Genomic DNA, 25,908 nt, shown 5'->3' on the forward strand with positions numbered 1-25,908 from the left:
ATATTTACACACGCGAGTATTTCTTCATAAAGTACACATGACAGTCATATCTTGTGTCACCCACCTACTGTCGTGTTTATCATTAGTCAACAAAGTAGTGAATCTGGAATCTCTTATATAAATTCCTAGATAGTAAAACTGAGATTTTCAATTCCAGTTGAATTACATAAGCATTACAAAAAAAACAGTTGGACAGATATTGGTAACTGACAGGAATTGAACAGCTTGTCTTGTTTCACTTGAAATTTAGTGCTGTGATTGAGGAGATTCTTCTCATCATCATGCGTGTATCAGAGAGAGAGAATGATACAAGAGAAAAATTAGTAAATTTTGATGGTTTTTTATTATGTTGTATGGTAAATAAGATTCATGAACCTTATGGAAGAGTTGTCAAGCCAATCACAAAAATAATTGGTGAGACAACAATTGAGAAAGTTAAGCCTTAAAAGAAAGTCTATAATCTATTCAAAAAATGGTAACAAACCAAAATATCCAAAACAATTAATGCTTGTGGGGTTTTTTGAGTTGGAAGAGTGTTTTAGAATATCTAATGATTTTCTGGCCAAGTACTTTTCCTTACAAATATTTCATTCATCTTGTAAAATTTTAGAAGAATCCATAGCAGTGTTTTCTTTCAACTTTTCCTACAATCTAATCTTAAGTTGAAATTCTTTCTGTTGAATTTGTTTTTCTTTTTATTTCCAACAAAGAAACTCAACCTAAGATTTATTGGCATCGAGGAAAAAATAAAGTTGGATTTTCATTCTTTTAAGAATAGCATTAGTGTCTTAAATAGGCCAGTCTTCTGATCATGATTGGTTTTGACTAGTCTTTTAATCATAAATGATAACTGATTTGTATCTGCTCTAGATTTCATAAATTATGAATTTTAAATTTGTTTATAAGATTGATATTTCTGAAAATCCATGTATATATATATATATATATATATATATTATATAGGCGTAGCACAATTGGTGAACAACAACTTCATTGGTTATATATTTCCAATGAGCTAGTCACTGATTCACTGCATTTCTGGTGATGTCTGTAACTCAGAGCAAAACAAATAATACAGCAGATAAGGACTGTTTCTAACTCAGTTAGAATCAAGGGACTTACATCAAAAAGTCCCATTTGAGAGACCCATATGCTATACAAATATATATCAATAAAAGAATTCACACACACTACACTACATACATTACCTTACACTACATTACATTGATTTCCATGCAGTTTTGTCTATAATATTCCATTCACAAGGTATTGTTTCCAGCCTGGGACTATGAAAGAAAACACTTGTCCAAGGTGCTGTATGGCAGGATTGAACTCAGAACCATACGGTGGCAAATTAAACTTCTTAACTACACAATGATGCCTGAATGCTGTGGATTATTTAGAACTAGTTTTGTATAGCATGATGTTCCTTATAAATACAGAGTGGTTTTATATAGAAAAGGAGTGGTATTTATATTTGAACCTAGTCAAATAGAGTAATGTTCCTTGTCCATAGTGGAGGCTTTAGTGCCTGTTCATTCAGCGAGTAGTCAAGCATGTTAACCATTCAGTAATCTAGTTTTGCCATACGTATTACAAAAGTAGAAAATGTCCAAACATTAGCAATGTTATCATTGCTATTACAACTTTGTTTGCTGCATTGCCAACCTGCTTCAGCTGATAGAATTTTCAGCTTATCTGCAACTTATAATTAATACAGAAAATACAATTAAATCAGCAACTATTGTTGTTACATCAAAAGAGTCAGCACTAAACATCTTTTTATCATTGGGAATTTACATTTACAATCTTTTATTGGTTGAAAAATACATTATGTTATAGAAACTTTTTTTTTTATCATTTATTCATTGAACAGCTACTTCACCAAGCTGGGTCTATCTGGTTAGAAACCATAAATATTGTACTTGTGCAAATGCTAGTGATGGTTATGTAGGAACAATGCTATAGGCTGGTAGTGGTGGTGGTGGTGGTGGTAGCAGTAGTAGTGGTGGTGGTGGTGTGCTTGTGCTACAGCAGCAATGGAAGGTTGTAACCAAAGGAGTGAAAATATAGTTGGAAGTGGAACATCATTGCTGTTTTAACACCTTTAAAAGTTCAAGTTTTCTTTTCTTAAAGTTAATGCTTAACTAACCTGCTACTCCAATCATAGAATGTTAACTCTTAACTTCCTACCTGACCACATAAGGACTGCATCAGTCACCTATCTGTGAAATACAATATCACAGAAATCATACTAACCTTGTTTACATTCATTTTGAACAAGATGAAGAACTATCTAATGTAAAGATGTTAAGAGTTAATATATTTGAAATAGTAATATTGGTTTTGACAATTTGAGGTGTTTTGCCTAAATCTTTATTTTTCTTGAAATTGTTATAATGTGGGAATATTGAAATACTTTACACTTATTGGGGCACATCAATGTGGAATAGTTTTACCTGCATATATATATATAATTTAAATAATATATATATGCATATATACATACATATATGTACATACATCTATACATATATACCTATGCATATGTGGGCACAGGACGTCACGGAATGTAAACAATATATAAAAAAATGAAAACATGAGATACGAAATACGAATACATGGAATATGAACCTTTTTTTGCAACAATGAATGAAACAAATGGAAAACAAGACAAGTAACATAACGAACGACCCTTCATCAGCTGTCAGCTGTTTTTCTAATCCATATTTTGAGCAATTCAATGACAAGATATGCCTTCGATAAAACAGTTGTTCCCACAAAGCAAATTAAATAAAATTTGGGATTTTGCAGAGGGTCAAAATTGGTAACAAAAACAGGACGGTGAAAACAAACAAGAAGGACTGTTAAGCCTAAACAAGGTGAGGTGGTGAACGTGGAGAAGCAAGCTTGGACAAGTGACAGACAAAAAGTGTCCGATTCATCCAGCTGAATCAGAAGGAAAGAAAGAAACATGAGTTAGGAAAAGAAACAAAAATGGCCAATGGTCATGTGGGAGCCACAAGAGAGCAAAGGAAGAAGAGTGAGGGAGAGAGAGTGACAGATATATATATATATATATATATATATATATATATATATATGCACATATGTCTGTATATACACACACACACACACACACACCTACTATATCAACTTTAGAACTTTAGACTCCCTTGAAGGCCAAATACTCTATCTGCTGAAAATCAATATGAAGACAACAATTCCAGATAGTATATCAACATGACCTAGTGTAGGTAACTTTGGAACAGGAAGTAGGCTTAGTTCCAAGAAAGTGCTAGCATAATTTCTCTTATGATTTATATTAGTAAATAGTTGCAGAAACGATACAAAATATCAAGCTTATGAAACATTACTTCTCATACTATAATGTAACACATATTTTACACTGATGCAGACACTCTCTAGTTACTTTAGAATATTCAATTCAAGTAATAGCACACTTTATTTATAATATTGCTAATCCAAAAACAGTGTTAGAGCTTCTTCATGATCATTCGAACTAGAAATATCAGCCAAATTTCTCTCAAATCATGTCCTATTCTTTTGAAAAAAGAAAATACATTAAATATAGTGACCCTTGATACATTGTGTATGAATAAGAGATAAGATGGGCCATGCCCAGAAAGCACTTGGTTGTAATATCTACACAATAAGGGCTGACTAAACAACTTTTCCAAATCAATCATTAAATCTCTACACAACCTGTTAAAAATAGTGACCAAATCTTCCTCAGTGCACTTTTCCTTTCCTTTTTTAAAATCAAAGGATACATTAAATAATATAGCCGTAGACATCTGAATGTGCCCCCCCCCCCAACATCTTTGTTCAAAGTTATATCTGATTCTGACTGACCTTTGGCTTAACAACAAATTCCTTAAGTAATCCTTAAAATCACCAATTATTGACAGCTCCACAATGTGTAGCTTGTAAATATGGTATTTTCCTAAAATATCAGATTTTTTCAAAATAATACCCTAGCCAGGACTTTCTTCATTCTTATGGGGCTGCTCTCTATTTTTCTACAAAAAAGGGTGGCATAGTTGGTAAACCATCAGACAATTTGCCTTGCATATTATTGTTACAACCCTGTTAAATTTCATTATGGTCTTTCTCACCTTCCATATTTTTGGCGGGGGTTGATAAAATAGATACTAGTTAACTACTGAGGTTGATGTATTCATCTATATCAGCTCTCTCCCCACCAAATTAGATTTTGTGTCCTTGTTCCTTTCATTAATCGCCCTCATGCATTCATTTTTTAATAATACTACTTAAGCCCTTTCTTTTGGCAGACTCAATCATTTTAACTGTTTTGTGACTCTATTTTGAATGAAATATGCTTTTAATAACTGTTTTAGTTAATTTTGAAAATAATCTAGAATTTGGTTGAATTTATTAATTATTTATTTTATTTTATATTTCTATTATTAAGTTAGTATTTGGAACATAACTAAACAAAATGGTTCTTAAATAAAATCATGATGAAATGTTTTAATTTAGAAATAAAAACACATTGATATGGTATCAGAGACAACTGTCCTCTGACAATTTCCTGCCATACAATTTGTCACTGCCTAGACAAATCGACATGAGAGCTTCAGTATACACTACAACTTCAACTTGTGTACAACTTTAGCCAACAGCATAGCTTCTTCAAAGGCCCAAAATGGATAATAGCTGATTAACCAAATCTTCTGCCTCCCAACTTTCTCTCTCTTTCTCTCCCCCTCTCCTCTCTTGCTCCCTCTCCGATCCCCCTCTCTTTCCTTTGTGCCATACCTTGTTTAGAGAAATTAGCAATCATGGACCACCATGCCAAAGTCTGAAGATCGTCATTTTTCTTAATTCTTAGAAAAAGTACAGCAGTTGCTTCCCATTTCCTTCTGCTGAGTTATTTAAAGTTTACTCTGCTAATCTCCTGCTCTCCCAAGCTTATTCTTGAAGCACTAGGTCTACTTAAACCTTAGGCAGAGGTACTGATTCATGTGACATAAAGGGATGTCAACACACCAGTGGGCTTGTGTGTCACATGTTTAGGGGTCAGCCCTTCACTGTATTCTGTATGCCATAGCGACAAGATCATCTTCATAACTAGGACCATTGATAGATACTACTATCCCAAGACAGAGCAAACCTAGGAATAATAGTGACTACAGAGTAATTCCATATTACCCAAACCCAAGAACTCCTGAACTGGAGCTACATCACCAGGATGCAATTTAAGGTTTTGTCTATGACACCATTTGGCCTAGAACCCTTTAAAATAGCTAAGTTTTGTATTCTATATGCAGTTTCAAGAGAGTTCTTACCAAAAGGATTAAATAACGTTTGTCTGTATTCTTTCACTGTTATATTTCACCATTCCCCACTGTTGTCTTATATTTCTCAGGCAGGTACCCCTCCCCAATCTAAACATCTTCTATCATTGATCTTTCAGTCATATCCAGTTTACTTGTTTTCCTTATTTTGAGATCAATTTCATAAGTGCATTATATTACAATAACAAATGGCAGTGTTTGCCAGGTCCTTTTCCTATTCTGTTGCTGCATGTAGCACATGGAGTATGTAAGTTTATACACACATGCACACACACATGCACACACACACACAAACACATACATACATAATTTCTCATTGAACCTCCTGCCGTATCTAATCACAAAATATAGCAACTATAGGAATGGGCTCAATAACATCTCTCACCTTTTTTTCATTGATGACCTGAAGTTGTATGGAACAAATATTAACCACATAAAAAAAGCAACTGGATCTCATAACCCAATTCTCTAAAGACATTGGAATGAAATTTGGTGAGTCCAACTGTGCATTTTGGAGGTAAAACATGATAAACTTTCACCCTCATCCAAGACATTAAACATAAACAACCTTTGAGAAAAGTTACGAATAATTTGGACAGGATGAGAATGTCAAATATGACAGACACATCAATAAGGAGAGGATGAAGAATGAGTATCTCAAGAGAGTAAAACCATATGGTCATCTGAACTCTCAGCTTACAACAAACATATTACTTACAACACCTTTGCAGCAGTGCCTGTCCTCATGCTGACATTTGGCCTTCTGAACTAGTCACCACAAGAACTCAGTGAGACAGATGTTTGAACTTGCAAGCTGCTCAGTGTTACAGGAAACTGTAATAGGCTGTATTTTCCGTGTAAGGATGATAGCCATGGTTTCAAATCTGCAACAGAGGAAAAAGACCAATAACTATTTTGCCCACGTTTGTGATCATAAATCCAGCAACATAATTAGGTAGCTAATGAACTTGAAGAAAAGCATAAAATAAGAATATTGGTAAATTTTATTTATCAAAAGAACAAAATAAAAAATGAACCAGTTCACTGAGATAGTGCATGAGTACTTGGTACAAAAGATACAAATCATAGAAGGAATCGATCATATCAAAAGCTTGACTGAGAGTACTGTCGAATTTATGACACCCCACTTCGAGGGTTAACTGTGCATTTCAAGAATAAGAAATTCTCATCAGGTACCTGCTGCATAAAAGGCAGAAAGCATTGACAGACAACAAATGTAGGCTGTGCAAGACCAAGACAAAAGACAACTATATTATTTCCAACTGTGAGAGAATGTCTTCCAGATATTATCTTCCCATGAGGCATGTAACAGTCTAAAACAAGATAACAAAAAAGAAAACACCAACAGACAAACTTGATTATATTTATGACTGATTGGTCAAAAGAATATTGATGGAAATTAAAAACTAAAATAGTCACCAAATTGAAATACAACCTACCAGATATTGTGTCTGACCACAAGAAAGAGATAAGCTCTGTTGTGAAAATCAGCTGCCTTTTAGATACCAGTGTGATTAGAAAAATACATTGATGTGGAGTTTGCAAATCCTGTATCCAAAATACACTTTCAACTTCATACCTGTTTAATAACAGGATTTGCAACTTGGGTACAAGATTTGCTAACTTCACATCAATGGAGCAACATTATATGTACCAAGCCCTCTAGAGCAAGATATGGTTGAACTTAGGTTCTTGAGGAGAGAAAGCAACTTCTTAATTCATACACTACATATGATCACAATCTGGGACAATAAAAATTTGCAAGACCTTCTTAAGATTTAAAGGATGATGTACAAAACAAGATGCTTTCCTTTACGACCTTGCTACCAAACATGTAACCAGTCAAAATTAACTTCAAATTAAAAAGAGAAAAGGAACAAATATACATACATATAGACATATGTACGTATGTATGTATGTTCATACTTATAGTTTGTATGAAGCATTGTGAAATAGTGTTAAAATTGTTTTAGAAACCTATCACTGTGCATGTTGCAAATAAAAGAGTGAAAACAAAAGTAAAACAAAATCAATAGTTTTCACTTTCACTTTATATTTCAATATTTCAGCTTTAAATGGTCTTTATTGGAAAAGAAATAGAAACTGAGAATAGGTTTTGCTTCAATCTGCACAGATATATGAAGTGGAATATATAATGTGATATGTACGGACAGGTCCTGTTATATTAACAATTCAGAGATACACAACACCTGTCTGTAGTTGATGGAAGGATTTAATTTTTTTGTTAATAAAGTTAGCGTCCCTAATCCATAAATTATTATATTTCAAAGCCAAAATATTGAAATATAAGATTTCACACCTTTCTTTCCAACCTACATTGTAATGGTTTTCTGAAACTCTTTTAAACATGTGTGTGGATGTTAGAGAGAATGTAATAAACACATAATAAATGCATTTTCTCTTGTTTCTTACGCCATTGTATTTCAGAAATGTTCTATGAATAACTAAATTTTATCAATTCTTGGTAATTTAGACTTTAACGTATCCAGTAACTAGATAGAGGCTGTTACTTTCTTGCACAGTGAATACCTATACATTGTTATTGATTTCGTAGAAAATCCAATTTAACAATTATCTACAACAGCTAATTTTTCTGACATCTCAAAGCCTGTTGAAAATGTCTCTAACCAAATTTTTTGCTATGTTAGATATATCTGCTATTACTGAACACACTGTAGGTTCTCTGTTCCATTGCTAACATCTGACTTCTATTGACTACCCCCAAGTCAGACATCAATTTTCATTCACTTCAACTTGATTTCTTCCACTTAGACATGATTTTTATTCTCAAATTCTGATAATAGAGTCTTCAATATCATGATAAGAATCTCACAGTTTTTTGTTTTGTTTTGTTTTTTGTTTTTTTGTTTATTGTTTGGTAAGAGGAGGAAGTCAGCACCTGTGACTCTTTGCAGGACTTCCAAAAGAAAAGGAGGAAGTTGTGCTTAGACTGCAGGCATAACCTGAATATTTGCAACTAAGTAGAGTCTGCTAAGGGAAGTGAAGGGCCAAATGGTAGTGCTTAGCTGGGCAACAGATACAATCTACAACTCAATGGAAACAAGTCTCATTCATGCAGTTTTTACTTACCAGTTTTCATTGACAAGGCTATGGTCAACACTAAATCATAGAAGAAGGCATTTGTCCAAAGTACTGGATAGTGGGATCAAACTCCAATCCAGTTGTGAAGCAGTCTTTCTTATCACCTCTCATCAGGAATTGTGTTAATAAGTGAGTGTTGATTAATTCAATTCATGATGATAGGAGATAAGAGGAGAAGAGTTTACATTGTGATGCCTACAAAACAGATATTTAGGAAGGAAATTAAATTAAATTATGTTAATACCAACCTGCCTGAGGCTGTATCTAATTCTGATAAAAATCTATTCTAAATGTTTGTATTCATATCTATATTAATGCCATCCACTTGGGCTGAAGACAGAGTATTCAACACTTAGGGCATCTCTACAACAAGCATCCATGTCTTTCAATTTAACAATGAGAGTCTCTATCAACAATTTTTTTTTTCTTTTGCAACATCCTACATCCATCACCCTCATTACAGCAGCTGGAAATGGCAATGAAAAATTATAATTAACTTGCAAACAAGAAACCAATAGTTTTATGATAATGCATATCATGGGTAAATTTATTACTGGACAAAATTTGAGATATTTCACACCAAATCATGTGCTCAGTCATAACACCTCATGACCTCTCGCTCCTTCACCATCCATGTCTTCTATCATTCTTTGTTCTGGGAGTTATCTTTCCTGCTTGTTCTCTTCAGTATTAAGTTTTCATACTTTTAATTGGATTAAGAAATTGTTTATAAATTATTTGCAACACTTCCAGCAATTGTCTAGCTTATTTGGTGTGTGGCCCCAGCCCTGCTCCCATTTTGTTACACTATATTCCAATCACCAGTTTCATATATTAGCTAATGAAAGTGTTTCTTATTATACCAAATCACTCCAGCTTCTTTATTATTTTCAAAGGTAACTGAAATTCACAAGCAATGTATCTTATTATAGATACAGTTACAAAATAGTTAAAACATCTACTTTCAAACATGTCTTGTATTCTTCTACAATAGTAAAACAAAGTATTTCCGTATCTATCTTCTTTTGTTTGAAATATTGACCCTAAATTAGTGAAACTACTGTTTTATGTCTGAAAACACTCTTTTTTTAAACTGTTTTGGGCAGTTTCAATCTTCTTTCTTTTATTTTTTAACTTGTGATGTTTTATATTCATTTTTACACTACCTGCATGGGTAATATGGTTTATCTGCTGGAACAATGGTTTTCATAGATGGGTACATTTCCTACCACTAGCTACTCAAGTGTGTAATACAGGTATAACCCGTTTATTTGTTCAGTCAGACAAACTAGAATAATTAGAGTTAGGTACCTTGCTTCGGAGTTACAATACAATGACTCTAGTAAGATCTGAACTTATAACTACGTGGTTCAGTAATCCAGAAACCTAACTTGACAACCGCTATAAGTATTAACAACTCAGAAATCATTCTGAACAGATCAATATTAACTTAACTATTAGTACTTTCACAAATACTACTTACAACTTACTACTTGCATGTGTACCTCCACTACAAATGTAGCATTTGTAGTGGAGGTCACATGCAACCTCCACAACAAATGCCACACATTCAGCAACCATTTGCCACTTGCACTACTGCTACTTTAACAACCACAACTATAAACCATCACTCCTACTGCAAACACTGCTGACTACCAGCACTTCAACACCCATTACTACAACCATCATCCTTGCAACCATCACAACTAGACTTTCACCATCACAAACTGCATCTCTCCAACCTTTGCCTTTACAGTCCCAACAGAACCACCAACCACCATTACAGTTATCACCACTACAGCTTCCATCATTGCAACCACTGTTACTACAACCACCACCACCATCACAATCCTGAGCATTCCAGTAATCATCACAACACTCAGCACTATACCCAACACCACTAACACCATTCCTGTCATCATCACACCACCTGACATCTCTACTCCACAACCAACACTACTACTACTACTACAACTACTACTACTACTGTCACTTTTAGAAGAAACATTTTCAATTGCATTTAAAAGAAAATCATTCCCAGTTTTCTTGAATTTAGGATTTCTTGTATATGTTATATTCTTTCATTAACTATTTCCAATGCTTGCGTCACTTCCATGCTGCAATTTACTCTTATTTTCTTAACTTTATCGTGACATTATCAATCTTTTGTTTTCCTTTGTTTTCTTTTGTTTTGTTTTTTTCCTTCTTTTCACTTTTTAAAGTGATTTTGCTTCAAGTGAGAAGCAATATTGAATGACTCACCATGTTACATGTACACAGAAAACAGTTAATATGTTGCACTGATAGTTATCAACAACACTTAACGCAGCAAACAACTGATTGTTGACGGTTCCCAGTGGGAGCAGGGATTGCTGGGTAATTCTTAAAACAAAGGTTGTACCAGGGTTTAGGTTATCTGGCACTAATTTTATATATTGTTTTCTCTAATTCCTCTAATGTCATCCAATGCTTGTAACTATGAAGTTTCCTAGTAGATTGTGCAGCACTGTCTCATATCTGATTGAAACAGCATATATGACAGAATACTATAGTGTGGTGACAGTTGTTTATCAAACAAACCTATGATCAAAAGTATTCCAGTCATGACCATCCAGTTTTTTTTTTACTGAGTAATATATCTAATGTGTTCCCTTTCTATTTTATTTTTAAATGGAAGAGTTTGAATTAAGGAAATTTGACTGTTACTCCTAGTAGATAAATGATGAAACAGAAGTTCCTTTCTAAGTCCATTGCTGTAGTAGCCAAGGCATTTGGTCAGCTGAGGTGATTGACACATCTCAATGATAATGTTTACATCAATCTGCTTTCTGTTTTCACCCTGTGATGTAGAACTTAAGTTAAAGAGAGATCTGGAGGGAAATTAACAGTTGTTTTGTGACACAAACGAATCCAAAGTCTCAGTCTTCAATTATGCAACATTGCTAATAAATTTAAATCATTGCTTGATAGAATGGCCAGTTGAAGAATTACTGGAGACAGAAATTAATTGGTTATGAACATGTGAGACTCAGTAATTCAAGCTATGTGAATAAATGTTATGATCAGTTGCACAGTTGGAATAAAACCAAACATAATCAATAAAACCTCACTGAATCCATGTCAGGATAAGAAATCAGACAGGGAGGTGTTAAAGTTGGCTGTGTAATGTTTAACAGTGTTTACCATAATGCTCTTGTACAGTTTTCTTAGCAGAGATGTTTCTTACTATTTTACATCCATGTTAGAAGACTAGTTTAGTGTAACAGCTCCTGTTTCTTTCTTTGAATGAGTAACTTACTGTTAACCATTCATCTATGGAGTAGTTGGGGGAGCCCCTACTATTTTATTGTTCATTTTACTTTCATGGTGGCATGGAATATATCCATAAACTTGTACATTGCTTAACCCTTTAGCATTTAAACCAGCTATATCCAGCCCAAATATCCTATTTATTTTAGGTTCAGACTAACCAGATCTGGCCTTTCACGTCAACCCTACAATGTCATTCTAAAAGTAAATAATTACATAATTCAAAATCTTAAGCATAACATTTGATAAAGTAATTTGAATGCCAAAGGAGTAATACATACATACATACACATAGATATGTGTGTGTACGTATATGTATATATATATGTATATATCTATCTATCTATCTATCTATCTATCTATATATATATATTTAGACACCAGTACCCCCGTACTGGTTCCTGTGTCAGTAGCACATAAAAACCACCATCCAAACATGATTGTTGCCTGGCCCACCTTACTGGCTCCTATGGCAGTGGGATGTGAAAAGCACCCACTACACTCTATAACCAAAGACATTCCAGCTATTCATATTATTTTATATCACAGCAAGAACAGTGGATTGGTAGAATTGTTAGAGTATCAGGTAAAATGCCTTGCAATATTTATTCTAGACATTTGTATACTGAGTTCAAATCCCACCAAGGTCAACTTTGCTTTCCATCCTTCCAGCATTGATAAAATGAAATACCAGTCAATTACTGGGACTGATATAACCAACTGTTCCCCTATCTTAAAATTTTAGACTTTATGCCTATATTAGAAACACTTGGTGAGTGCAGTGAATTGGGCAGAAACATGAGTGTCAGACAATATGCCTTTCAGCATTTGTTCTGCCAGTTTATATTCTGAGTTGAAATCCTGCTGAAATAATCTTTGTCTTTTGTCCATTTGGGGTCAGTTTTTCACTTTCCTTACTGAAATTTATATTCTTCACTAATATACAACAATGAAAGTTACACACACACACACACACAGTGTGTGTGTGTGTACATGTATGTGTGTATGGGTACAAACTGAACTTTTATGACTGTAAAGCCATAACTTTACCCAATAACAACCAACCTATCTTTTATATTCAAATTATAATGTATTTAGGACTATCATCCTTGCCTTTATCATTCATGCCCCTATTGCTCACCACTCAATCACTCTCTCCTGTATTCAATCTCCCTATACTCTGCTGAAAGTATTAATAAGGATGACATTAGATCTCTTCTGCTCAGTTTCAAGTGTAATATGAGAAACTACTGGACTTAATTGAACCACTCACTAGCACTCCACACCCTCCTTCTCTCATCCTCATCCACTTTGCTCTCTCAGCCATCTTGAGGCATACGCATAAAGTACCTCATCAAATATCCATGTAACCCACACACTCTACCTATACTCTTCCCTTGGCCATTTAGTATCAACACACATTCACTATCACATTTTATCCACCTCTTCTTACCCATCATGTTCTCACCCCTATTCTTTCTAGTAGTTGTCTTGATAAAATGAACTAGGGAGCACTCCATTAAGTGTGGAGTTGAGAGAACTCACTAGACTTGTCAAAGACATGACAACCTTTGTTGTGCTGATACCACACTTCATAGAGTGTACTGAGTGCACTTCATACACTTTATAAAGTGGTTGGTGTTAGGAAGGATATCTAGCCAAAGAAAAAAAGCAAAGCATTAAAATAAACAAGATTTGGTCTTCCAACTCATCTAGTAGAGCAGCAAAGATTTGCCTAACCCATGCTTTCATTGTAAACAGATGATGATTGTGATGGTAGCATTTACTGCTATTTTCAGCATGTTGAGTGTCCTCATAAATATTCTCTTTCCTGGTTTGATTTGATTGATGTTCATTGTTGATGTTAATGGTTATGCTACAGAGTCCCAAATTAATTTAATTAGTCACATCCAAAATTTGGTAACAATTAATCAAATATCCTATTGTGATTTATAAAGCCAGAATTCCAGATATAGCTTGGCTTTAAGATCCATTTTGACATTGTTTATTTTCTTCATCTTCAGAAAAGCAGCTTCCAATGTATTGGGATTTGAACACAGAACAGCTAACTGCAAATATCTCTTCAACTATAAAGACTCACTCATCATTTCTGCTCTTGAACTAAAACATCCTCTTTCCAGCTATTTCATTAGAATTTATTAAATTTTACAATTCTATTAACCTTTTGCTTTTTTAATTATCTTAAAAGCTTTTAAAACAAAATACTTAGAAATGATTAGTATTGATATATATATTAATCATTATTAACATGTTAACTTACCACAGAATTTAGAAAAATAGGAGAAATCTTAGAAGGAAAAATATCAAGTATTTTCCATCAAGAAAGTGTTTTCTATTATTGATGCTTTCTCACAGTATTCTTTGTAGCTTGTCTTCTTATTCGATCCACTTCACAGCTACAGCTCAGTTCTGATTGAAAAATAGCCTAAGATAACAGGCTGACAACAACAGTTACGAATATAAGAAAATAGTTTCAGGTTTTGAAGTCTTTGTGTGCAAAAGAAAAAGATTCCCTAATCTCTAAAGACTTTTGAGCATAGTTTGTTTATAAATAACCTTAGATAAACATGTTTGCCTTGCACCAATGCACAATGAATAAACAGATGACAAAACACTAATTCATTTTAGACAATATTTTATACTTCAAACAAGATTTTTTTTTCTCTAAAGACCCTCCAGAATATTTCGACATTCTTTTCATCTATTTTCGTAGACATTGAGTAGAAATTTCCTGTTTTATGTTAAGTTTTTGACAGTGCCAATTGTTGCAGGATATGATAATTTACTTCCAAATTTTGCTAGAGTTTTTGCTAGATTCATAATATTGTATTGTTAAAATGGTTGTCATATCATACCATGTCAACATCATCAGCAACATCACCATCATTTTATATCTGCTTTCAATGTTTCTTTGGGTTGGATGGGTTGTCAGAAATTTAATCATATTTTTATTTGCAGTTACTACCCTGCTTCAGGAAATATTTTACTTGTATGTTCCACTTTTGGCATGATTTTACAACCAGATGCCCTTTTAATATCAAACACTTTACAGAGTATGTTGGGGTGCCACCAGCACTAGAGTGGTTACTAAAATCCCAGAAAGTCTAAAAATTTCTCTTTGCTTTATGTTGTTTCTGTTTATTTAAGGTAATGTAACAAGGAGGGTCTATAGGAGAGTGATGAAAGAAGGTACCAGGATGTGAAAGTGATAAAAGAGAGATTATGATGGGGAAACAATGATAGGAAATAAGAGGTTGCTAAAAGAGGTGCTGGAAGAGAGACAGTGATGGGTTGCAACATGCTGGTATAAAGATTGGATAGAAAACAGTATTAGCTGTGTGATGGAGAAGAGAGAGTATGAACAGGTCTGCTGTCATGCCTCATTACACACAGGTGTCACAGTGGGAAAAAGGTAAAAGAGATAGAGTAATGAAAGGTAATGGGAGGAGTTGAATACAGACAGATCCAATGCTATTATTTCTTAACCGTTGGCATGGTAATGATAGAAGAAAGAGAGAATGATAGATTAGAGGGAAATGAAAATTGAAGTGTGGATCTCTGATCAGAGAGAGAGAGAGTGTGTCATAATTTACCAACTAACAAAGAGGGTGGAGCAGTAGATGTTGGACACTTAACAGGAGCAAAATAAATGAGAGATCCCTACTCCCATCACCATTTTAATGTCATACTTGTATGGGTAGATGGGTCTTCTCTTGTGCCATGAATCACTACAAACTGTGGTTTTCAATAATTTCTTTCATATGTTTCAGCTTCTTAAGATAAGTTTTCACACTTGGTTCCATATTTCCTAGATCTTCCTATTCCACAGGTTCCATTTATCTGAACCACTTAGGTCTTCTTTATGCAAATGACATTCTTCATATGCATCACATGTCCATACCAGTGCGGTCTTCTTTGCACACTAAATCTAGTTGCTTTTATATTCAGCTTTTTTTTCTCTCAGTCCATTTGTGTGCCATCATTTATGTATGCTAAGATTATATATCTAGCAGCACATGCTCAATTCAATTTTGCCTTCCATTCTCAAATCCTCCACATTAAAGGTTTATGTCTCTCTACTATGTAAAATTGCACTTTGTATAATCTACCCTTTCACTTACAAAGAGAAACATTTTGTTATGATTAGAGATAAATAGTTCCCTTGTTATGATTAGAGATAAATACTTCCTTGTTCTAACTTCTACTACCCAACTGCATTGCTAATTAGATCACCTAGGTAACAAAACTTGTCAATTCCTTCTAAAGAGCCTTCCAAACATTTTAAAGCCTCTGTTTCACATGTACTCTTACTACTGACTTATCCTGTGCATTTGTCACCCAATCCCTCTTGTACATCCATAGTTTACACTGAGTACACTGGAATTTTTAATTCTTTTCTATGTATCAAGCACAGCCATAACCTTGATGGCGGCAGGAATCTGTTTTCTTTTTTACTTAGCAAAACTTTAATCTATATTAAATTCACTGTAAGGCTCTTTGGTTCTATGTCTAGCTTCCCTGTCTGGAATTTCTTCTACAGATTTGACTAAAAGAGCTTGGTCATTGGTATATGGAAATTCCCACAGACAGCCTGTCTGAAATTTCTGTAATGGCCTGAAAGGCCATAATAAACAAGAAGCCACTATTCTAACTGCATCTCTGTTCTGACAAAATTAGCTTACTCTTTAGTAATTACCATTTAGAACTTGAAGTAAAGAAATATATTCCATTTCCTCTAGATTAGATTAATGAAACAATTTTAAATTTCAGTATTTGGTAAGATGTTGAAAGTAATGATTTTCTCCTGTGAATGCATGAAATTAATTATAAAACAGATTTATTGAGGTCACATTTAGATTGAGAACTCATTTCTTTTTTTTTTTTACTTAGAATTCTTGCACATATGCCATCATCTTCATACCTATACCTATTTTATTGTACTAACATAAGTTAGACAGGTCTATAGGACATCTTTTAAGGAATTTTCTTGTCTCATCTCATTTGTGATTTAACTTCTTACAATGTCTTTTGATATCCACAAACCAAGTGAAAGAAGTATCTATGTTGTCTTTTAGCCTGCCAGTAATAACAGCCAAATCACTTTCAAATTACACCCTACCACCTTGAAAAAGAAAAGTATGTTACAATAATGTGATCCTACATACATTATGTCTGAATAAAGGACAAGATGGTCTTAGAATAAACACTTTGATTACAAATCTACTCAAACAGGCTTGATCTGGGGTTAAACAAACGTTTATATATCTATGCCATATACCATCTTTCCTGCCTAAATGAAGCACTATATTTGATGCCAAACTCGCATATTCAGCTGTTTCTCTTAATTCTTCACAAAAGCAAATCCTGTGTATTACTGCAGATGAAGACCTGTCCACATTTCATGACCATACATCATATTTCTTCAAAATCTCTCATATACTTCACTAGGAAACAATAGCAGAACGTAGTACTGATACCATTTCCAGAGCTCTAATGAGGTTAATGTAATTAATGTTTAGATACAACTTATTGTTGGGTGATGTCTGTAAGAAGAAAAGATTGCAAGGTTTAGGGATAAGGCACTACTACTCACATCACAATTCTATTATCCATATTGCTACTGCAACACTACTACCCATGCTACAATTCTACTTTATTCAACAGAATTACTACTCTTACCATAACATATATTACTCTTTAACAAAAGAACATTACTAAGAACATCTCAACACCTCTACCCATACTAGTATCCACACAACAACAATACTCCCCATGTTATAATGCTACTGTCCACCCCACAAAATTACTATCATACTGCAACACCACAATGCTACCACCCATACTGTATACGACCACACTACTACCCATGACAATCCTACTACTCACACTACAACATGATAATCAACACCACAGCACTGCCACACTACTATCCATACCACAACCCTAGGATGCACACATGCATACTCACACACACTCATATTTAATACATACTTTTACATAATACACTAACAGATCTCACTCAAAAACTCACACACATATACCACACAATCCACATACACACATACCACCCTCTTACAGGCTACAAATAAAAGTACATACACAGCACTCAACAAATAAAGGGTGATGAATTGGCAGTCATTAGAGCATCAGACAGAATACTTCACAATATTTTTGGATTCAATTCACTGCACTTTGAGTTCAAATCCCACTGCAGTTAACTTTGCCTTTTATTGTGTCAAAGTCAATTAAAATGTACCAATCAAGGCAATGGATTAGCAGAATTGTACAAACATCAGATGAGATATCTTGCAATATATATTCTAGTGCTTTGCATTCTGAGTTCAAATCTGATTCAGCTATTTGGATGGTAGATTTCACCCATTTCCCAATTTATTTATTATGGCTATTTGGAAATTTGGATGCCTTTAGTAGGCATTCTGGCCAAACTACTTGTTTGAGGAAACTTTCCTCCCTCCCTTTTCTGGTCTCAGAGGCCATGCAACAGGTCATGGGCACTGCCTTCCCTTTTAACTAAAAAGATATACAGTACCCACAATGCATGTAAATGTCTTCTATAATGCATCATTGTATTCTATAATCTTTTTTTGTACAAGAGAACTAAAGAGAGTCTCTTTTTGTGGCTGCTCAATCTAATAGAAATAATAGTCAAATATTTCTCAACTCCTTAAAAATGGCTTATATAACACAACACAGTGTTCTAATATTTTACATAATACACTTCTGTGGTCTACTATCATCTATAAGACACCACAGTTTTCTACTGTCTTCTGTAATACACCAGTGTTCTTATATCTTATATTTCAAAACTCAGTGTTCTAATATTTTATATAATAACCAGTGTTCATTATATCTTACATAACACACAATTGTAGTCTACTGTCTTCCATAACACCACAGTGCACTACTATCTTCTTTGATATACTTCAGTATTCTACTGCCTTCTATAACACACCACTATGTTATACCATTTTCTTTGACACAGCACTATGTTCTAATATTTACCGTAACACACAAGTGTTTATTGTCTTCAAACACACATGTTCAACTGTGTTGTGTAAGACACCACGATATACTAATATCTTCTATAATATACTACAGTATAATTCTGTCTTCTGTAGCACACCATAATATTCTAACATCTGCTCTTACACTCCACCACTGTGTGTATTGTCTTCCATATCACACCATGTTGTAATCAAGTATTAAATCAGTCCTGCTGAGAAATGCAGAGTTTATGATAAGTGAAGTCATTGAACTAATATAATTCTGCAATATATTGTCCAACTATATTAAACACTATACCATTTGGCACAAATTAAAGAATTTCTGCATTTGAAATGAAGTGGAATCTGACTCCAATGTTTTTTCCCCCTTCTTTTCAATAGTTTTTCTAATTTTAGTAAACATCATTTTTCTGTTTCCTAAAATTCTTTTTATTCTCGTTCATGTTCTTGTTATTGTCTTCAAAATCTGCTCTTTGAAGCCACTGTCCTCACACCACCCCTCCATCACCTCATTGCATTCAGCAGCCTATTTTGGTGCCTTTAGCTGCAAATGGGCCATAATTGTCTTGTATTCATATTGACGGAAGACACTAATACAGCCCAGTTAAATTTTCATGTTAGCATGTTTCCTGAATCATTAATACAAGCCACCTGCACCTTCCTCTTGACCTTTTACCAACTTTTCTCTCCTCTTCACACAAAACTCAACTTATTTCCTTTCTTGTTTCCTTCTTTCATTCAACTTTATTAATATTTTCTTTTTTTTTTCATCACTCTTCAGTTTTCTTCCTCATCTTCTTCTTCCAGTTCCTTTTTCACTTATGTAATCTTTCTTTGATTTTACATCCAGACAATCTTGTTGTTAGCTCAACCCTACTTAGTGTCAAACGTTTTACAATAATAATTATACCTTTCGGGTTTTTGTCATGTCTTTTCTCACAGCTGACATATGTCTAGCTGCCATTTTGCAGAAATTATCTAAGTGTCTTTTATTCTTTACAACATTATTTCCTCTGTTCCTTGAAGTTTTGCTTCCATTTTATTTCAAACTATTTCAATAAATGATATTAGAAACTATTTTTTTTTCACCTTATTTAGTCAAAGGAGGTGGAGCAGTGTTCATGACCTCCCAGAATAGTGAGTTTGATACAGTTAATGTTCAGGGCTTTTGCTGGAATCAGAACTATAAATTTGTACAATTGGAAAGTAACATAAAGAAGTTGACACTTCACATCAGGCACTGTTAAAATCTAAAATATAACTTGTTACTTTGTCCTTAATCTATTCTATATTTAGATTGTAGGAGATAAATAGTTGACTGGTCACACTGTATCAACCTTTTTTTTCTTCTATTTTTCTATATTTGTTTAGGGAACATTTACAGATATTTTTGGTGGGGAAACACCCTATTTACCATTCCATACCAGACATAAAGTTTTTTACAAAATAAAAAAAGCATGTTTCTTCTATTTGTTACTTATTTTAAAAGTAAAGTTCAGTGAAGTAAATTAGAGGTGAGTGAGTAGAGTAAAGGTGAGTGGTACTGAGTACAGGTATAGTGGAATAGAGTAAATTCACACATGTGAAAGTCTGCTCATCAGAATAAAAATGAACACAAAAGGGAGTGCAGCTAAGTGGAGGTAAATTCAACAAAGTAACAGTCACGTGATGTCAACACACACACACACACACACACACAAATATGATAGGCTTCTTTCAATTCAGTTACCAAATCCACTAATTCACACACAATGCTTTGATCAGGGCTACAGTAAAAGAAACTGGCCTAGATGCCAGGCAGTTAAGCTGAACCCGTAACTATAGGGTTGGAAAGCAAGCTTCTTTGCCACATAGTCATGTCTATGTCTGTATGATATACCAGTAATAATATATGAGCAATATAATAGCAATGTTTAGTGATATACCAGTAATACACCAATAATATACCAGCAATATTCCACCAAAATGCTAGTGTTGTTGTGTCAAGTCAATAAATTAAATTTCATCTTTCGTTAAAGACTTATATGCAAAACAAAATTAATATTCCAGGATATTTTAAAGATCTTTTCCTTGTTGTGCTGGGCAGGCTATTCCTGTATGGGAATTCCACCCTGAAACTATCCCTCATTCTACTACATAACTTATATCACAGATTACAATAAATATCTCTATAGATGAGAAGAATTTTAATCGTTTCATAATGTTTTGATGTCTTAATAATTGCAAAACAGGCACACATGCATGCACACATACATACACTTATGCACACACACAGACAATGAGGAATTTATGTATGCATGCATAGGTGTGTATGTATACACACACATACACACACTTATATATGTACAAAGAGCTGTGAAGAAAATTGTGGGCAGTGGTACCTTATTAAAACTGCCATTAACATTTTAGTTCTGATTTGAAATCAAAGTTCATCAGAATGTCCAGATTTAATGCCTTAACCTTTTATCTTTGATGCCATGTTTTCAGTTTATTTCACTTTTAACATTTCCGACCCATCTTTCATCAAAGACTCTTTAACACGACTTCTCCACTCCCCGCCTCACTATATTACACATTCTTTATCTTGTTGCTGTTCCTTCCCTCACTATTCACCCTTTCCACTTTCTAACCTACACATGCACACACATATAGATGATTACTTTCCCACATCTTTCTCCCTCATTCTTCATCTACCAACCCCCTTTTATCACATCATTTTCACCTATGAAGAGGATATTTCAGTATCTATTCACTTATCCTAGTGTAAGTCCCATTAACTGTGACCTCCAAAACTCAATAACTCATTACACCTGACCTCTGACACTGTTTAGTGCTGCCACCTGACTGTTTAACCCTTTGGGGTTTCTTTGGTCTCTTATTTCAGACTTTTCTAAAATCTTATATACAAAGTTACTTTCTTTCTTTACTTGCAGATGTTGAAGAATGCAATGGCCTAGCTGTCAACTGGGTCACTAATCATCTTTACTGGACTGATGCTAAAACCAGTCGAATTGAGATGTCAAACTATGATGGAAGAGGTCGCCGAATTTTGTTTGGATCTGATCTAGACCAACCAAGAGGAATCATTGTAGATCCAATGTCTGGGTAAGTCAACTCAACTTCTGGGTTTAATCAATATTTTACAGTCTGAAGTTGACCATTTCTACTCCTAAAGATCTCTGAGAGACAAATTTTATTTATCCATTGAAGGCATAATCTTGCAATTAGAGAATCTTTGAATGTATATATATATCAATCCATTTAGGAACTGTAATGGACATTCACTATTTGTTTGTAATGTAACATGTTGCTTGGAAAGAAGTGTGACTGCCAAGGAATATTGCATTCAACTTGCTATCCAGTTTTGTTATTATGTCAATTATATAATGTAAAGGGCAGTTTAAAAACAATCTTCTGCTATTTTCTTTCTCACTAATTTTCTCATTCTTCCATCACTACTTATTAACAAGAAATGTTTCAGTTGTAGCTCTCTGTATTGTTGCTAGTTTAATTGTTTCCCATTTTGGATTATATTGCTTACTATTGTCTGTTTGATTGTTTAAACAGACCATTGTGAACTTGTAATGCTCACAGAAACATAATTTTCTATCTTATTTAACCATAAACATAATATCACTTAGGCAACAAAGTACCAATATCAAATTGCCATCTGTGTGTTCCAGTTGAATACTTTCTTCACAAGTGGAGCTACTGGACACTGAAGATAACAAACAAAATAGAAAACAAATCTTTTATCTCTGTGTTTGGTAGATTCTTTTTCTGTTATCAATGTTTTTCATTGCAATCTTTCAAAAGTCTGAGAATAGCTTTCATTTGATCCAAAAGAATACTTTACATTCTAGTTAAGCCTGAAGCAGTTAAAAGACAATTGTTTTGTGTTTATTTACACCTTGTGTTAATAATGTAAAATATATTATTTGTGAATTTTAACTTCACATATTTTTCAACCTGTGTCTTTAATTTCTGTGGACATTTTATCACGTTCAGCTGCACTTCATCAGAACTAGAAACAAGATTATATCTATCTTGTTTTAGAAAGTGAACTTACATCTCCCTCTTCCTCTCAACATTCTAAACATTCATACTGGGTTGTTTTTTTTAGCTCAAAATTATATGAAATGATATCCAGCATTTATTTCTATATTTCTTGCCATATTCTTTCCATATCTTCTATGATAAATAGTCTCAGTACACTCTGTAAAGTGGTTGGCAAATAAATATGTCAGGTCAGGGTCCAAAGGACTCTTTCATCTTGCCAAGAGCATGACACTATCTCTAGTACAGGTGCTATATAATAAAATGTACTCAGTGCACTCTATAAAGGGGTAGATGTTAGGAAGGTCATCCAGCCATAGAAACCATGCAAAAAAAAAAGAAACATAAGAGTGGGACAGGGTTTCTAACCCATCTAAGAGGGTAGTAATTCCAAATAAGAACTAACTTGGACCATGACTACTTCTTCAACCCATTCCAGCATAGAAACTAAATGTAAAATGATGATGACAATTTCTCCCAATATTTCTTATATTTAACACTTATATTCTAAACCTTTAGTCATAAAATGCAGCTGAAGTGGATAAATGGTTTACTTGCTGTGTTGCTCTAAAATGCTCACCAGGATCCTCTGTTTCTCTACAGGCCTTGTTAATATGACCTAAGTACCACTTCCACTTCATATTGCAGTAACAGCTGTTATGAAGGACATTGACCAAACAATTCAAACTAATGTCACTCTAAGCTTCCAAGATTTAATCACATAAAATTAATGTTATTTCTCTTTGACATGTCACTGCTGCACACATATATTTTAGACTACATTAAAAAGAAAACCTCCAGACTAATTGGCATGGAGTTCTTCCCTAGTACACTCCAGCCTTTGACCCAATACTAAGCAATCTTTGCTTCTCAAAGATAGCTGGTTCCAAGCTATCTTCTTCTATGCCCACATAGCTTACACATCTCTCATTCTTTGAGCATATTGTGTCTAACCATCTCTGGGCCCAGCACTAAACCCTAACCATAATTCTTCCTCCCCAGTACCAATACTCTGGAATTTTCCCCTTACTTGCAATTGTTCTTGCAGTTGTTCAAGAATATATTAATCTCAGCTGTCTTGAAGACAAATTGGCAGAGTCATTAGGGCATAAAACAAAATGCTTTGTTGTATTTGTTCCAGCTCTTTTCACTCTGAGTTCAAATCCCACCAAAGCCAACTTTACGTTTAACCTTTAAGAGCTCATAAAATAAAGTACCGGTCCAGGGTTGTGAATTGGTGTTACTGTTAGAACATTGGACAAGATACCTTGTGTTCCTAGATACCTTATGTTCCTAGACTTTACATTCTGACTTCTTAATCCCTCACCTGCTTAGTTCTTACATATTTTTAGCAACATTCTCGCTTTTGTGCACATTCAGGCCCAAACCTCTGGTTTAAGGATTATTTCCTTCTCTCCCACCATTCTTGCAGGCATTAAAAACAATATTTAGAAACAGTTAAGGGTACTGCTCTTTCTTCTTTGACAAAGCAATGAAAACAAAAAGACCTAAAGAATCTACAAAAGCTATGAGCATCACTCCATCCTCCAGACCAGCCCATTTAAAAAAGTATATGTTATGTCCTTTATAAGTCATGGCATTCTTAACCTGTGTTATAGACTTATTTAGTTAGTAATACACCATTTTATGAAGAATGGAATAAGCAGAGCAAGAGCACACACAAAGATGGAAAGTGTCACTGAAGAGGTCACAGATGTGTGACGAAAGGTTTCCAGACAATGGACATGAGTTAGAATAAGAACAGTAATAAATAAATGAAAAACGAATATATAGTGCATGTGTTTATTTGGCAAAAAAAATACAACAATATCTGTTTCAACACACGACTTCATATCAGGAATCTTGCAACACAAATTCATAAACGTAACCTCATTTCACTTTACCTTATATTGTGGATTTATTTAACTCCCCTGAGATATTAGAGCAAAGGTTAACAGCTGAACATGTATCCTTCTTATCCTTGATTACTTAACTCTACAGTATTAACATTTTCTTTTAAAATAATTTGACCCCCACCAAAAAGTTTCAACTGTTCTAATACAGTTATATTATCTGTGTCATGATTATATCCAATCTTCTGATAAAAGTATTTCTCAGCTTGTCTGAGAATGGTTAAACGAAGCTGATAGCAGCTTAAATTCTACTTAAATTGCTTTGATATATTGTGATATGTCTGACTTGGAAAGGTTTGTTGACTACTAATTAATTATCTTCCATAATTATCTTCTAGTTATAATTGAAAACTAAATTGGATTTTCTATTAAACAAGTAAAATTTCTTCCTATCAGCCAGACATCAATGCTGAATGAGGGGAAAATTGCCTGAAATATCTCATGTTCTATTGCTTTTTAAATATCATCTTTACTGTTGTTTTCATCGACTTTCTCCTCCTTCTCCTCCAACGTCATCATAGACATTATCATCATCATCATCATCTGTTAATATGTATCGAAGAAAAACAACTCTTATCAAATAATAATTGCTTAGTTATGTCTCTTGCACTCTTCCTTCAGTACATTAACAACTACCTGCTGTTACTTCTAACAACAAAAACTCCGTTACAGATAATATTTCTCTCCACCCCACTTCAACCTTTTACATACATGCAGCCTAGACATGTCACACCAGACATGCACTATCTGCACGATAAATGAAACCTGACAAATATCACCCAACAAGGATACCACTAAATCTCTATTTTTCTTGAAAAAAACTACAGATACAATCAGTACATATGTCAAAGAAATAAGACACTCTATATGGATATTTGACTTCTAGAAATAATAGCCAAATCTCCCTTAAATCATATCCTTGCCATCATAAACCAGAAAGGCATAAGGGATTATGTAAACCGAAATACACCAACTAAAACAGAAGACAGGATGATCATAGTTGAATTGCTTTTGATAATAGATATTTGGGGCTAGGATTGACATGGAACTTAATAACAAAAACAGCAACAAGAATTCTGTAACTCACCTTCTATACAT

The 25,908-nt window shown here is 34.0% G+C and overlaps 1 protein-coding gene across 2 annotated transcripts in view; it reads left to right on the top strand.

Moving 5' to 3' along the window:
• LOC115216733 (low-density lipoprotein receptor-related protein 6-like) overlaps positions 1-25,908 on the top strand; it is a 719,088-nt gene that overhangs the window by 547,689 nt on the left and 145,491 nt on the right. For both annotated transcript variants that reach the window (XM_029786291.2, XM_029786282.2), the window contains exon 4: positions 21,775-21,946. In XM_029786291.2, coding sequence (XP_029642151.2) covers positions 21,775-21,946 — 172 coding nt within the window. The remainder of the gene's footprint in view (positions 1-21,774; positions 21,947-25,908) is intronic.

This window comes from Octopus sinensis, linkage group LG1 (assembly GCF_006345805.1).
Source record: "Octopus sinensis linkage group LG1, ASM634580v1, whole genome shotgun sequence".
Classification (NCBI taxonomy): Eukaryota; Metazoa; Mollusca; class Cephalopoda; order Octopoda; family Octopodidae; genus Octopus; species Octopus sinensis.